Source organism: Aquarana catesbeiana, linkage group LG08 (genome assembly GCF_042186555.1).
Source record: "Aquarana catesbeiana isolate 2022-GZ linkage group LG08, ASM4218655v1, whole genome shotgun sequence".
In the NCBI taxonomy this organism is placed as follows: domain Eukaryota; kingdom Metazoa; phylum Chordata; class Amphibia; order Anura; family Ranidae; genus Aquarana; species Aquarana catesbeiana.
This window is the reverse complement of record NC_133331.1, coordinates 302,035,714-302,051,624: the sequence shown is the minus strand read 5'-3', so window position 1 is coordinate 302,051,624 and position 15,911 is coordinate 302,035,714. Positions and strand designations below refer to the sequence as shown.

Here is a 15,911-nt window from a genome sequence, read left to right as displayed (position 1 = left end):
TATCACTTAGAGCTGCTTCCTACCCCCCCAGCTGAGGGACATCATTCCATAGTCACTTTCCTTCCCTTATTTTCCCAACATCACTTCTTGGTTACCCCATAGACACTGCAAGAAACCTTTCCCCATTCTGCTACTGTCATACCCTCTGCACTCCTCTCCTATACATACTGCCCACTGTCATACCCTCCACACTCCTCTCCTGTACATACTGCCCACTGTCATACACTCCTCTCCTGTACATACCGCCCACTGTCATACCCTCCACACTCCTCTCCTGTACATACTGCCCACTGTCATACACTCCTCTCCTGTACATACTGCTCACTGTCATACCCTCCACACTCCTCTTCTGTACATGCCGCCTACTGTCATACCCTCCAAACTCCTCTCTTGTACATACTGCCCACGGTCATAACCTCCACACTCCTCTCCTGTACATACCGTCCATCGTCATACCCTCCACACTCCTCTCCTGTACATACCGTCCACCGTCATACCCTCCACACTCCTCTCCTGTACCTACCGCCCACTGTCATACCCTCTGCACTCCTCTCCTATACATACTGCCCCCATCAAACCATCTGCACTCCTCTCCCGTACATACTACCCACTCCACACTCCTCTCCTTTACATACTGCCCACTGTCATACCCTCTACACTCCTCTTCTGTACATACTGCCCACTGTAATACCCTCCGCACTCCTCTCCATACTGCCCCATCATACCCTCCACACTCTTCTCCTGTACATACCGCCCACTGTCATACCCTCCACACTCCTCTCCTGTACATACCGCCTACTGTCATACCCTCCAAACTCCTCTCTTGTACATACCGCCCACGGTCTGACCCTCCACACTCCTCTCCTGTACATACCGCCCACCGTCATACCCTCCACACTCCTCTCCTGTACATACCGCCCACCGTCAAACCCTCCACACTCCTCTCCTGTACATACCGCCTACCGTCATACCCTCCACACTCCTCTCCTGTACATACCGCCCACTGTAAAACCCTCCACACTCTTCTCCTGTACATACCGCCCACCGTCTTACCCTCCACACTCCTCTCCTGTATATACCGCCCACCGTCATACCCTCCACACTCCTCATCTGTACCTACCACCCACTGTCATACCCTCTCCACTCCTCTCCTGTACATACTGCCCACCGTCATACCCTCCATACTCCTCTCCTGTACATACCGCCCACCGTCATACCCTCCACGCTCCTCTCCTGTATATACCGCCCATCGTCATACCCTCCACACTCCTCTCCTGTACCTACTGCCCATTGTCATACCCTCCACACTCCTCTCCTGTATTTACCACCCACTGTCATACCCTCCACACTCCTCTCCTGTACATACTGCCCACCGTCATACCCTCCACACTCTTCTCCTGTACATACTGCCCACTGTCATACCCTCCGCACTCCTCTCCTGTACATACTGCCCACTGTCATACCCTCCACACTCCTCTCCTGTACATACCTCCCACTGTCATACGCACTCCTCTCCTATACCTACCGCCCACTGTCATACCCTCCATACTCCTCTCCTGTACACTCTGCCGACTGTCGTACCCTCCACACTCCTCTCCTGTACATACTGCCCCCATCATACCATCCGCACTCCTCTCCTGTACATACTACCCTCTCCACACTCCTCTCCTTTACATACTACCCACTGTCATACCCTCCACACTCCTCTCCATACCGCCTACTGTTATACCCTCCAAACTCCTCTCTTGTACATACCCCCCACGGTCATACCCTCCACACTCCTCTCCTGTACATACCTCCCACCGTCAAACCCTCCACACTCCTTTCCTATACATACCGCCCCCCATCATACCCTCTACACTCCTCCCCTGTACATACCTTCCACCGTCATACCCTCCATACTCCTCTCCTGTACCTACCCCCCACTGTCATACCCTCTGCACTCCTCTCCTATACATACTGCCCCATCATACCATCCGCACTCCTCTCCTGTACATACTACCCACTCCACACTCCTCTCCTTTACATACTGCCCACTGTCATACCCTCTACACTCCTCCTCTGTACATACTGCCCACTGTAATACCCTCCGCACTCCTCTCCATACTACCCCCATCCTACCCTCCACATTCTTCTCCTGTACATACTGCCTGCTGTCATACCCTCCACACTCCTCTCCTGTACATACTGGCCACTGTCATACCCTCCACACTCCTCTCCTGTACATACAGCCCACTGTCATACCCTCCACACTCCTCTCCTGTACATACCGCCCACTGTCATACCCTGCACACTCCTCTCCTGTACCTACCGCCCACTGTCATAACCTCCACACTCCTCTCCTGTACATACTGCCCACTGTCATACACTCCTCTCCTGTACATACTGCTCACTGTCATACCCTCCACACTCCTCTTCTGTACATACTGCCCACTGTCATACACTCCTCTCCTGTACATACTGCTCACTGTCATACCCTCCACACTCCTCTTCTGTACATGCCGCCTACTGTCATACCCTCCAAACTCCTCTCTTGTACATACTGCCCACGGTCATAACCTCCACACTCCTCTCCTGTACATACCGTCTATCGTCATACCCTCCACACTCCTCTCCTGTACATACCGTCCACCGTCATACCCTCCACACTCCTCTCCTGTACCTACCGCCCACTGTCATACCCTCTGCACTCCTCTCCTATACATACTGCCCCCATCAAACCATCTGCACTCCTCTCCCGTACATACTACCCACTCCACACTCCTCTCCTTTACATACTGCCCACTGTCATACCCTCTACACTCCTCTTCTGTACATACTGCCCACTGTAATACCCTCCGCACTCCTCTCCATACTGCCCCATCATACCCTCCACACTCTTCTCCTGTACATACCGCCCACTGTCATACCCTCCACACTCCTCTCCTGTACATACTACCCACTGTCATACACTCCTCTCCTGTACATACCGCCTACTGTCATACCCTCCAAACTCCTCTCTTGTACATACCGCCCACGGTCTGACCCTCCACACTCCTCTCCTGTACATACCGCCCACCGTCATACCCTCCACACTCCTCTCCTGTACATACCGCCCACCGTCAAACCCTCCACACTCCTCTCCTGTACATACCGCCTACCGTCATACCCTCCACACTCCTCTCCTGTACATACCGCCCACTGTAAAACCCTCCACACTCTTCTCCTGTACATACCGCCCACCGTCTTACCCTCCACACTCCTCTCCTGTATATACCGCCCACCGTCATACCCTCCACACTCCTCATCTGTACCTACCACCCACTGTCATACCCTCTCCACTCCTCTCCTGTACATACTGCCCACCGTCATACCCTCCATACTCCTCTCCTGTACATACCGCCCACCGTCATACCCTCCACGCTCCTCTCCTGTATATACCGCCCATCGTCATACCCTCCACACTCCTCTCCTGTACCTACTGCCCATTGTCATACCCTCCACACTCCTCTCCTGTATTTACCACCCACTGTCATACCCTCCACACTCCTCTCCTGTACATACTGCCCACCGTCATACCCTCCACACTCTTCTCCTGTACATACTGCCCACTGTCATACCCTCCGCACTCCTCTCCTGTACATACTGCCCACTGTCATACCCTCCACACTCCTCTCCTGTACATACCTCCCACTGTCATACGCACTCCTCTCCTATACCTACCGCCCACTGTCATACCCTCCATACTCCTCTCCTGTACACTCTGCCGACTGTCGTACCCTCCACACTCCTCTCCTGTACATACTGCCCCCATCATACCATCCGCACTCCTCTCCTGTACATACTACCCTCTCCACACTCCTCTCCTTTACATACTACCCACTGTCATACCCTCCACACTCCTCTCCATACCGCCTACTGTTATACCCTCCAAACTCCTCTCTTGTACATACCCCCCACGGTCATACCCTCCACACTCCTCTCCTGTACATACCTCCCACCGTCAAACCCTCCACACTCCTTTCCTATACATACCGCCCCCCATCATACCCTCTACACTCCTCCCCTGTACATACCTTCCACCGTCATACCCTCCATACTCCTCTCCTGTACCTACCCCCCACTGTCATACCCTCTGCACTCCTCTCCTATACATACTGCCCCATCATACCATCCGCACTCCTCTCCTGTACATACTACCCACTCCACACTCCTCTCCTTTACATACTGCCCACTGTCATACCCTCTACACTCCTCCTCTGTACATACTGCCCACTGTAATACCCTCCGCACTCCTCTCCATACTACCCCCATCCTACCCTCCACATTCTTCTCCTGTACATACTGCCTGCTGTCATACCCTCCACACTCCTCTCCTGTACATACTGGCCACTGTCATACCCTCCACACTCCTCTCCTGTACATACAGCCCACTGTCATACCCTCCACACTCCTCTCCTGTACATACCGCCCACTGTCATACCCTGCACACTCCTCTCCTGTACCTACCGCCCACTGTCATAACCTCCACACTCCTCTCCTGTACATACTGCCCACTGTCATACCCTCCACACTCCTCTCCTGTACATACTGCCCCCATCATACTATCCGTACTCCTCTCCTGTACATACTACCCACTCCACACTCCTCTCCTTTACATACTGCCCACTGTCATACCCTCTACACTCCTCTCCTGTACATACTGCCCACTGTAATACCCTCAATCATTCAAGAATTGCAGCTTGTCTATACAGGCTTGATATCTGTGGGGTAAATAGCTAATATTTTCCTATCCTCATTTTCACAAGTCACAAATGTTTGCTTCCAGATGCAACGTGCTTGTTCTCTCCCTCAGAAATTGTGGCCTATCCAATACAGGCTTCAAAGATGTAGTGCAAATCTGTGCAATATTTATTTACAGATGAAATATGCCTCCTCAGAAACTGCAGTTTGTCTATAACGGTTTAGGATCTGTGGTGCAAATCTGTTACAGTTGTCTGTTTTCAGTCTCCAAAAATATACATTTTTTTTCTATTCAGATGCAATGTGCTTGTTCTATCCTTTAGAAATCACTTGTGAATTTTTTTTCTGATACATTTGTCATAAACAGACACAACTTTTATTTTCAGAACAGTAATATTTTGGTCTCATCAGTCACTGAAACAAGACACTCATTTTTTATTTCCAGCTGTAATATGCCTGCTCAGCAACTTTGAAATTGAAGGCTGTCCATACAGGCTAAATATCTCTGGTGTAATCTGTAGCATCTTTCCATCTTCAATCTCCTATTAAATTTTTTTTGCAAGTGCAGTGCTTGCTCTGTCTTTGAGAAAGTTTGGATTATCCAAGAAAGGCTTTGAAAGTGTGCTGTAAATCTTCAATCATAGCAAAAGGACAGCTTTTTTTACATAAAATCTGCCTGCTCTCTTCCTCTGAAATAGCATGAACTATCTAATAGACAAATGTGTACTGTGTTTCAGTCTTGAGTTATTTCTTTAATCACCATTAAATCTGCACACTCCCTCCAGCTGACATTGCATCTTATGGAGCGTACACACGGTCAGACTTTTCGTCCGGACTGGTCTGACGGACCAAATCCGGCGGACAATCCGATCGCGTGTGGGCTTCACCGGACCTTCAGCGGACTTTTCCAGTCGCAAATCTGACAGACTTTAGATTTGGTACAGGCTTCAAATCTTTACGTTGTAACTCCGCCGGACCCAGAAATCCGCTCATCTGTATGCTAGTCCAACGGACAAAAACTGACGCTAGGGCAGCTATTGGCTACGGGCTATCAACTTCCTTATTTTAGTCCGGTGTATGTCATCACATACGAATCCGTCAGACTTTGGTGTGGTCGTGTGTACGCAAGTCCGTTCGTTTGAAAGTCCGTCAGAAGTCCGTCAGAAGTCCGTCAAAAGTCCGTTAAAAGTCCGTTAAAAGTCCGCTGGAAAATTTGTCGGACCAGTCTGGTCGAAAAGTCTGCCCGTGTGTTCGCGGCATTAGTTAAAAAGGAGTACATACTGCCCATCAAATTAAGTTTTTCTTGTTTGTAGCTCTGGAAAATTTAAACTTTAATTTACTTACATGTAACAACGGCAAGTGTCTCTGTCTTCCATTGTGGGCTAGTAAGAATACTCACTGTACATAGTGTGCAGTGAGTCTGCAAAATGTTTCTGGCTCTTGACTCCGACATGATAAACAGATTTTCTTTTCAGAGTAACATATACCTCATAGTTATCTAGTATAAATGCTTGCAAAATTGGCAGAAAGTCTATACAATAATAATGACTGCTGTCTTTGAAATAATACTCTCTAGTTGTTATTTCAAGAGTGAAAATTCAATCATCTCTCCCTCATAGATTGCTGCCCAAGGCCCAAATCAATTTGCTTACATACTCTCCAGCCACTGTGCCATGTTTGGCTGTTGTCTCTGAAACGTGATAATAACATTTTTTCCTACATAGCCCTCAAGCCACTGCCCTGTGTTTGACAATCCCTTGCCTATTAGCCCAGAATAGCCAATACTGATACTTAAGATTCAGCTTTAGAATTCAAACTTCATTAGCATTCGCTGAACCAAACCAAGGTAGATCAGGCTTATCCCTATTTATAATTATGACAATACAAAAGAATGAAAAGCAAACTGAAACTGATGCACAAATTTATATAGTACAGACATTAATTATATAAACATATGATTTTTTTAACAATCTTTTAAAATAGTTATTAATGTACACAGGACTTTATTTAATATTGGTTATATCCCTTCAAAGAAAATGTACACATTTGACATCACTGTAAATTATTTTTCTACAGTTATTCTATTTTGGTGGATAATATATTTTCCCATTTTTCTTAAAAGATTTTGGAATTTCCTCTTTTCATCTGGAATTTGGCTGTTTCCTGGACGTGCTCAGTGCATTTTTATAGGCTGGACTTGATAGACTTGCGTCTTTTTTCAACCTCACCTACTATGTAACTATGTATAATGTAGAGCCCAGTTCTGAGTAATTAGCCCAACCTACAGTGCTGAGAATTCTATCACCAGGAATGAATATACTACTACAGTATATGGAGCTCTTATCAGATCCAATCGCTTCTGCAGTTTTACACTGCAATGCAGAAAAGTCCTCAGTGTGGCCCAGGGGCGGATCCAGGGGGGGCAACGGGGCAATTGCCCCCTCCAAGAATGCGGGTGAGAGAGCAGGCGGCTCCGCGGGTGACAGTCCGGGCGGCGCTGCGGGTGAGAGCACGGGCAGCTCCGTGGGCGGGCGGCTCTGCGGGTAAGAGCACAGGTGGCTCTGTGGGTGGGCGGCTCTGCAGGTGAAAGCACGGGCGGCTCCGCGGGCGAGAGAGGGCAGCTGGTGTGGCCCCCTGGTAGGGACATTCCTTTATCATTAGTGTCTACATCCTCACCACCCATTGTTCCCTCAGCATTGTCTACATTACTAAACACTTTCTGCACCCCTGTCCTGTATCTCTTTTCTCGATGTCTGTACTACATTCTCTGGGAGCTCCCCCATCCACACTGTCAGAGATTGTGAATCAAGTGGCTGATCAGGATTTAGATGTAATAGCGGGGCAGTTGGTGGCAAAAGCCACAAAATGAACACAGAGAGCTCAGTGTACCTGCTTGATTAGTAATGGTAAGAGCCCTGAGAAGGGCCGAGGTGCAGAGTCTAATGTACCGCCTAATCTTCTCCAGAGTTCCTAGACGTGGAGATGTTACACTGTGGGCATTTCCCAGGTTACTTATTACAGGTACTTATATAGTGATGACAATTTAAGCACTGCTTTACATATATACATTGTGCATTGACATTAGTCCCTGCTACCAAAGAGCTTACAAACTATGGTCCCTAATTCACATTCATACATACACATACTAGGACCAATTTACCTACCAGCATGGCTTTGGAGTGTTGGAGGAAACCGGTATACCCAGAGGAAACCCACATAGGCAAAAGGAGAACATACAAACTCTGTATAGGTAGTGCTGCGGTGGTTGGGATTTGAACCAACGACCCAGGCGGAAGTGCTAATCACCTAGGTTGTGTTCCTCTGAATCACCCAAGAAAGCAGCTACAGGGAACTGAGAGTAGTAATGCTGAATAGAGGTCTTAACAGCTCTGGGAAGCAGGATGCACCGGCCAGTGGCCTGTCTAAGCAGCCAGGAGTGTACAGAAGCACTGGGGATGGGTGGAGGAGCACAGAGTCACTGGGGTACACTTTAGGCAGGTTGAAGCCAAGGGTAACTAGGATCACTAAAGCAAAATGTAAACAAAGGAGTGCATGGGTGTTGCTGGTAGGTAAACACACATGTGCTGGTGTTCAGGTACTGTCAGGACACAGAGAACACACTGAAGGCACACAGGAAATAATCAAGTTCCTTGGAGTGCTGGGGCGGTGGATACACAAAGAAGTAAGTAACGCAGTAGGAGCTCACAGGAACACACAGAGGAGAAACACAGACTGGGAGTGCACAGGTGCCATTAATGAACGGCCGGCTGGAACGCACAGGAGAACACACTGGTACAGTGAAGCAGGTAACTGGCTGAAGTGCAGAGTGAGACACAGTGGTGAAGGAAGAATGGATGCTGGTAGGAATGCACAGGGTCACTCGAGCGGGATACAGACTGAGGAACATGACAATCACAGAAGAAGGGTCAGGGATTCAGGCTGGAGTACACAGGAATCACAACCATCCACATTACATTCTCCGACAGCTCTCTTCCAACATCCACATTTCATTCTCCGACCGCTCTCCCCCCACCATCCACACTACATTCTCTGACAGCTCTCCTCCACCATCCACACTACATTCTCCGACAGATCTCCTCCACCATCCACACAACAATCTCCGACAGCTCTCCTCCACCATCCACACTACATTCTCCAACGGCTCTCTTCCCACCATCCACACTACATTCTCCAACAGCTCTCCTCCCACCATCCACACTACATTCTCTGACAGCTCTCCCTCCACCATCCACACTAAATTCTCTGACAGCTCTCCCTCCACCATCCACACTACATTCTCTCCGACAGCTCTCCTCCTACCATCCACACTACATTCTCCGACAGCTCTCCTCCCACCATTCACACTACATTCTCCGACAGCTCTCCTCCACCATCCACACTACATTCTCCGACAGGTCTCCTCCACCATCCACACTACATACTCCAACAGCTCTCCTCCTACCATCCACACTACATTCTCCGACAGCTCTCCTCCCACCATCCACACTACATTCTCCGACAGCTCTCCTCCACCATCCACACTACATTCTCCGACAGCTCTCCTCCACCATCCACACTACATTCTCCAACAGCTCTCCTCCTACCATCCACACTACATTCTCCGACAGCTCTCCTCCCACCATCCACACTACATTCTCCGACAGCTCTCCTCCCACCATCCACACTACATTCTCCGACAGCTCCCCCACCACCATCCACACTACATTCTCCGACAGCTCTCCCCCACCATCCAAACTACATTCTCTGACAGCTCTCCTCCACCATCCACACTACATTCTCCGACAGATCTCCACCATCCACACTACATTCTCCGACAGCTCTCCTCCACCATCCACACTACATACTCCGACAGCTCTCCTCCACCATCCACACTACATTCTCCGACAGCTCTCCTCCACCATCCACACTACATTCTCCGACAGCTCTCCTCCACCATCCACACTACATTCTCCGACAGTTCTCCTCCACCATCCACACTACATTCTCCAACAACTCTCCTCCAACATCCACACTACATTCTCCGACAGCTCTCCTCCACCATCCACAATACATTCTCTGACAGCTCTCCTCCACCATACACACTACATTCTCTGACAGATCTCCTCCACCATCCACACTACATTCTCCGACAGCTCCCCTCCACCATCCACCCTACATTCTCCGACAGATCTCCTCCACCATCCACACTACATTCTCCGACAGCTCCCCTCCACCATCCACCCTACATTCTCTGACAGCTCTCCTCCGCCATCCACATTACATTCTCTGACAGCTCTCCTCCACCAACCACACTACATTTTCCAACAGCTCTCCTCCCACCATCCACACTACATTCTCCGACAGCTCTCCTCCACCATCCACACTACATTCTCTGACAGATCTTCTCCACCATCCACACTACATTCTCCGACAGCTCTCCTCCCACCATCCACACTACATTCTCCGACAGCTCCCCCCCACCATCCACACTACATTCTCCGACAGCTCTCCCCCACCATCCACACTACATTCTCCGACATCTCTCCTCCACCACCCAAACTACATTCTCTGACAGCTCTCCTCCACCATCCACACTACATTCTCCGACAGATCTCCACCATCCACACTACATTCTCCGACAGCTCTCCTCCACCATCCACACTACATTCTCCGACAGCTCTCCTCCACCATCCACACTACATTCTCCGACAGCACTCCTCCACCATCCACACTACATTCTCCGACAGCTCTCCTCCACCATCCACACTACATTCTCCGACAGCTCTCCTCCACCATCCACACTACATTCTCCGACAGCTCTCCTCCACCATCCACCCTACATTCTCCGACAGATCTCCTCCACCATCCACACTACATTCTCCGACAGCTCCCCTCCACCATCCACCCTACATTCTCTGACAGCTCTCCTCCACCATCCACATTACATTCTCTGACAGCTCTCCTCCACCAACCACACTACATTCTCCAACAGCTCTCCTCCCACCATCCACACTACATTCTCCGACAGATCTCCTCCACCATCCACACTACATTCTCCGACAGATCTCCTCCACCATCCACACTACATTCTCCGACAGATCTCCTCCACCATCCACACTACATTCTCCGACAGATCTCCTCCACCATCCACACTACATTGTATTTTCTGGTGTTTAACAAGATTGCCTTTCCTCAAGAAAACTTTCCTGCACTCTGTACTTGAATAGGACTCTCACCCGTGTGAATTCTTTTGTGTTTATCAAGGTATTCTTTATGATTGAACGATTTCCCACACTCTGAACATGAATAAGGATTTTCACCAGTGTGACTTCTTTGATATATAACAAGGCCTCCTTTATGAGTGAAATATTTCCCGCACTCTGAACAGGAATGGGGATGCACACCCGTGTGACTTCTCTGATGTTTAACAAGGTCTCCTTTACAATTAAAAAAGATTCCCCGCACTCAAAACATGAATAAGGATGCTCACACGTGTGAATTCTCTGATATTGGACAAGGTTGCTTTTACGAGTGAAAGGTTTCCCACACTCTGAACATGTATAAGGACGTTTACCTGTGTGAATTCTCTGATGCAGAACAAGGTCTTCTTCCTGAATGAAAGATTTCCTGCACTCTTAACACGAATAGGGACGCTCACCCATGTGATATTTCTGATGTCGCAAAAGGTTATTTTTCCGAGTGAAAGATTTCCTGCACTCTGAACATGAAAAGGGACGCTCACCGGTGTGAACTCTCTGGTGCTGAATAAGATCAATTTTCTTATTGAAAGATTTCCCGCACTCTGAACATGTATAGGGAAGGTCGTCTGTGTGATATTTCTGATGTTGCAAAAGATTTCCTTTCCGAGTAAAAGCTTTCCCGCACTCTGAACATGAATAGGGGCACTCACCAGTGTGAATTTTGTGATGTTTAGTAAGATCACCTTTGTCTTTGAAAGCTTTCCCGCACTCTGAACATGAATAGGGACGCTCACCCGTGTGAATTCTCTGATGTTTAACAAGAAAATCTTTCCTAAAGAAACAATTTCCGCACTCTGAACATGAATAGGGACGCTCACCAATGTGAATCTTTTGGTGTTGCACAAGGTTTCCTTTATGAGTGAAAGATTTCCCGCACTCCGAACATGAATAAGGACACTCACCTGTGTGAATTCTCTGATGTTTAACAAGGTTCTCTTTATGTTTGAAAGATTTCCCGCACTCCGAACATGAATAAGGACACTCACCTGTGTGAATTCTCTGATGTTTAACAAGGTTCTCTTTATGTTTGAAAGATTTCCCGCACTCCGAACATGAATAAGGACACTCACCTGTGTGAATTCTCTGATGTTTAAGAAGGTCTGATTTTTGAATGAAAGATTTTTCGCACTCTGAACATGAATAAGGACGCTCACCTGTGTGAACTGCCTGATGACAAACAAGGCCTCCTTTCCCAATAAAAGATTTACCGCACTCTGAACATGAATAAGGACGTTCCCCCGTGTGTACTCTGAAATGTTTAACAAGCTGTCCTTTATGAGTGAAGGATTTCCCACACTCTGAACATGAATAAGGACGCTCACCCGTGTGAATTTTCTGATGTTTAACAAGGTCTTCTTTATGAGTGAATGATTTCCCGCACTCTGAACATGAATACGGACGCTCACCCGTGTGAATTTTCTGATGTTTAAGAAGAATATGTTTCTTGATAAAAGATTTCCCGCACTCTGAACATGAATAGGGACGCTCATCCATGTGAATACCCTGATGCGTAACAAGGTCTCCTCTATGAGTGAAAGATTTCCCGCACACTGAACATGAATAGGGACGCTCACCCGTGTGAATTTTCTGGTGCCTAACAAGATGATCTTTCTTATAGAAAGATTTCCCGCACTCTGAACATGAATAAGGACGTTCACCCGTGTGAAACTTCTGGTGTTGCATAAGGTGTCCTTTCTGAGTGAAAGATTTCCCGCACTCTGAACATGAATAAGGGCGATCACCCGTGTGAACTCTCAGGTGCTGAATAAGTGTTCCTTTCTTACTGAAAGATTTCCCGCACTCTGAACATGAGAATAGATTGTCACCTCGGTGATCTCCTTCATGGGGTGAGGAAGATTCCTCGGGATTAGAAGGATCTGTTGATCGATCTGCAGTGTGAGATCTTACATGGATATTTACAATCATAGTATGTGATTGATGAGAAGATTCCCCCTGATCAGAGGGATCCATTGATGTCTCCGGACAGGAAGGTCTGTGATGTATATTTTGTGTATTTGGATTTCCTCCTGGAGGATCCTGTGTGATGACATTATCTTCTGACTTACAATCAGCAGATAATAGAAGATGTCTCTCCGAGGAATTCCTGACATCACATCCATCTGTTGGAAAGAAGTAAAACAAATATAATAAATCTCAGTAGATGACAAATAACTGGAGTTTTAGCTCCTCCTCCCAATCCATATAGACTCCCCGGGTCAATATATGATCTGCAAATTCTTTAACAATAATTAGCTATGGCTAAGTCTTCATTAACCAAAATGCATTTGCGGTTTGTTACCATATTTGATTGCCTGGATTTGGCATTTTGAAGGGTTTGCAGATCATATAGGGACTCCAACGTGAACACTTTTCTAAAAATATCATTAGCCATCTAAATACAGCACTTTGAATGACAATTACTCAGTCATGTAACACTGTACCCAAATAAAAAGCTTTCTTTTGGATGTATTTAAACACCACTGGGTAGTCAAAACCATAGGGTTATGTCGCCCCCTACAGGAGCAGGACACTAGGCAGAAAAAAAGACTTGGCTACACCTATGGGCAGTCCTAGGCGGTATACATCCCCTCTCTGCTATAGGCCTTCAGTTTAGTAACAAGCAGCGTCAGAAGTATTAAAACTCCATAGAGGGATGGGTGCCGTGTCGGTCAACGAACTCAGAGAAATGGATTTTAAGGTAAGTACAAAAAATCCTATTTTTTCTTTCGTTCGTTGACGGACACAATGCTCCATATTCAGAAAGTGAAAGTGTGCACCGTCGACCAAGTGGCAGCCTTGCAAACCTGCGTCACTGACATCTGATGACGGAAGACCCAAGAAGCACTAAGCAACCGTGTAGAGTGCACCGTTACAGGGAAAGGAGGAACCTGACCCCCCGATAAAATAGGCCTGAATCACCATCTGTCCGATCCATTTGGAAATGGTCGCAGAAGAAGCAGACAGCCTTTTTCTTGGCCTGTCCATGATCAGAAATAACAAGTCTGACCCCAGAAAAGACTCCGTGGCTGCCAAATACACCCTAATCCCCCGAACCACATCCAAGGCATGCAAAGCAAATTCCTTAGGATGTTTGGGTCTGGGACACAGGAAAGGCAACACAATGTCTTAATTCAAATGGAAATCAGAGACTACCTTAGGAAGGAACGACGGACATAGGCGAAGAACCACCTTAGCTTTGTGGACCACCAGATAGGGGGTACAACAAGATAACACCACCAGCTCTGACACTCTGTGCGCAAAAGTGATAGCCACCAAAAAGGCCACCTTCTGGGACAGCGTCAGCAGGGGAATCTCCCGAATATTCTCAAAAGGAGGTTTCTGGAGAACTGAAAGCACCAAGTTCAGATCCAACGGCAGTAGAGGAGACCGCACCGGTGGAGTCAGATGTCGAACCCCTTGAATAAAAGCATGCACCAGGGAGTGCGTGGCCAGGGGTCACTAAAAGAAGACCACCAAGACAGACACCTGGCCCTTGATGGTACTCAAGGCCAATTTCTGCTCTATACCTTGCTGAAGGAAGGTCAAAATCTGAGCCACCGAAAAAGAACAAGGGTGAACTCCAATTGACTCAACCACCAAATGTACGCTCTCCACGTACAATGATAGATCTTCCTAGAGGTAGACTTCCTAGCCTTCAGCATAGTCACAATCATTCAACCAGGCAAAACTCTATCTTTCAGCACCTGGCTTTCAACAGCCAGGCCACTAGAATGACCGGAATCCCTTCAGCCTTGATCCTGTGCAAAAGCTGCGGCAGAAGTTTGAGAAGAGGGAAGGTGTAGATCAGACAATACTGACCCCACAGGGCTACCAGAGCGTCTGTGGCATCCACCAGAGGATCACATGACTTTGCCACAAACCTCGGTACCTTCCTGTGGAGCCAGGACGCCAACAAATCAACCTCGGGGGTGCCCCACTGGAGACATATCTGATGAAACACATCCATACCGAGTTGATCTGTCTAGTGATCCAGACACAGCCTGATCGCCCGAAGTTCCAAGACACTGATCGGTAGTCTGGATTCCTCCAGCGTCCCACAACCCTGAGTGGAGCTCAGTCCCAGGACACCTCCCCACCTGGACACACTGGCATTCGTGGTGACCACTGTCCAATACAAGAGTAGAAAGGATTTGCCCTGCCAAAGAGTCTGGAGTCTTTCCAGAGGAAGGAAAACTCTGGCTAGAGCTGAATTCATAGTCAGACCCAGATAATCCAATTTTCTGGATGGAATCAGAGCAGACTTCTGGTAGTTTAGAAGGTAACCAAACTCTTTCAGGGTCTGTGTAGTAATCACTACGTTGTCCATGAGGGCAGCAGAGGACTCGCAAGAGGTGGTCCTCCAGGTAGCCCAATACCGAAATCTCCCACTGACGTAGCAATGCTAGAACCAGGACCAACACTATTGTAATGACCAGAGGAGTGGAGGCGAGACCAAACGGTAATGCCACAAACTGATAATGCGCCTCTCCCACAGCAATACGGAGGAAGCGCTGGTGTCTGGCACATATTGTAATGTGCAGGTAAGCATCTTTGATGTCGATAGAAGCAAAAAAAGTCTCCCTGATAAAGGGATGTCACCAGGATGTGAATGGACTCCATTCTGAACTTCTGTACCTGCACAAAGCAGTTCAGAGCCTTGAGGTCCAGAATTGGATGTACTTTGCCCTCCTTCTTTGGGACCATGAACAGGTTTGAATAAAAACTCTGAAACCGTTCCGATACCAGAACTGGGACAATCACACCCTGAAGCAACAGGGCTTGCACTGCCCCAGAGAGAGCTTGCAATCGGTCCAGGGACAGATGCACATTTCCGGGGGGCAAGAACGAAAACGGACAGTATCTTGTAACCAGACAGTATCACTTCATGGACCCATTTGTCCTTTACCAAGAAGGTCCATGGGCCTGGAA

General features: G+C 48.0%; 1 protein-coding gene across 1 annotated transcript in view; it reads right to left on the bottom strand.

Annotated features, from left to right (window-relative positions):
• Positions 1–6,596: 6,596 nt before the first annotated feature.
• The window catches only part of LOC141105041 (uncharacterized), a 62,948-nt gene continuing 53,633 nt past the window's right edge, over positions 6,597–15,911 (bottom strand). The window contains 1 exon segment of the mRNA XM_073594835.1: positions 6,597–12,817. Within this exon segment, the coding sequence (XP_073450936.1) occupies positions 10,896–12,817 (1,922 nt within the window). The 3' untranslated portion in view covers positions 6,597–10,895.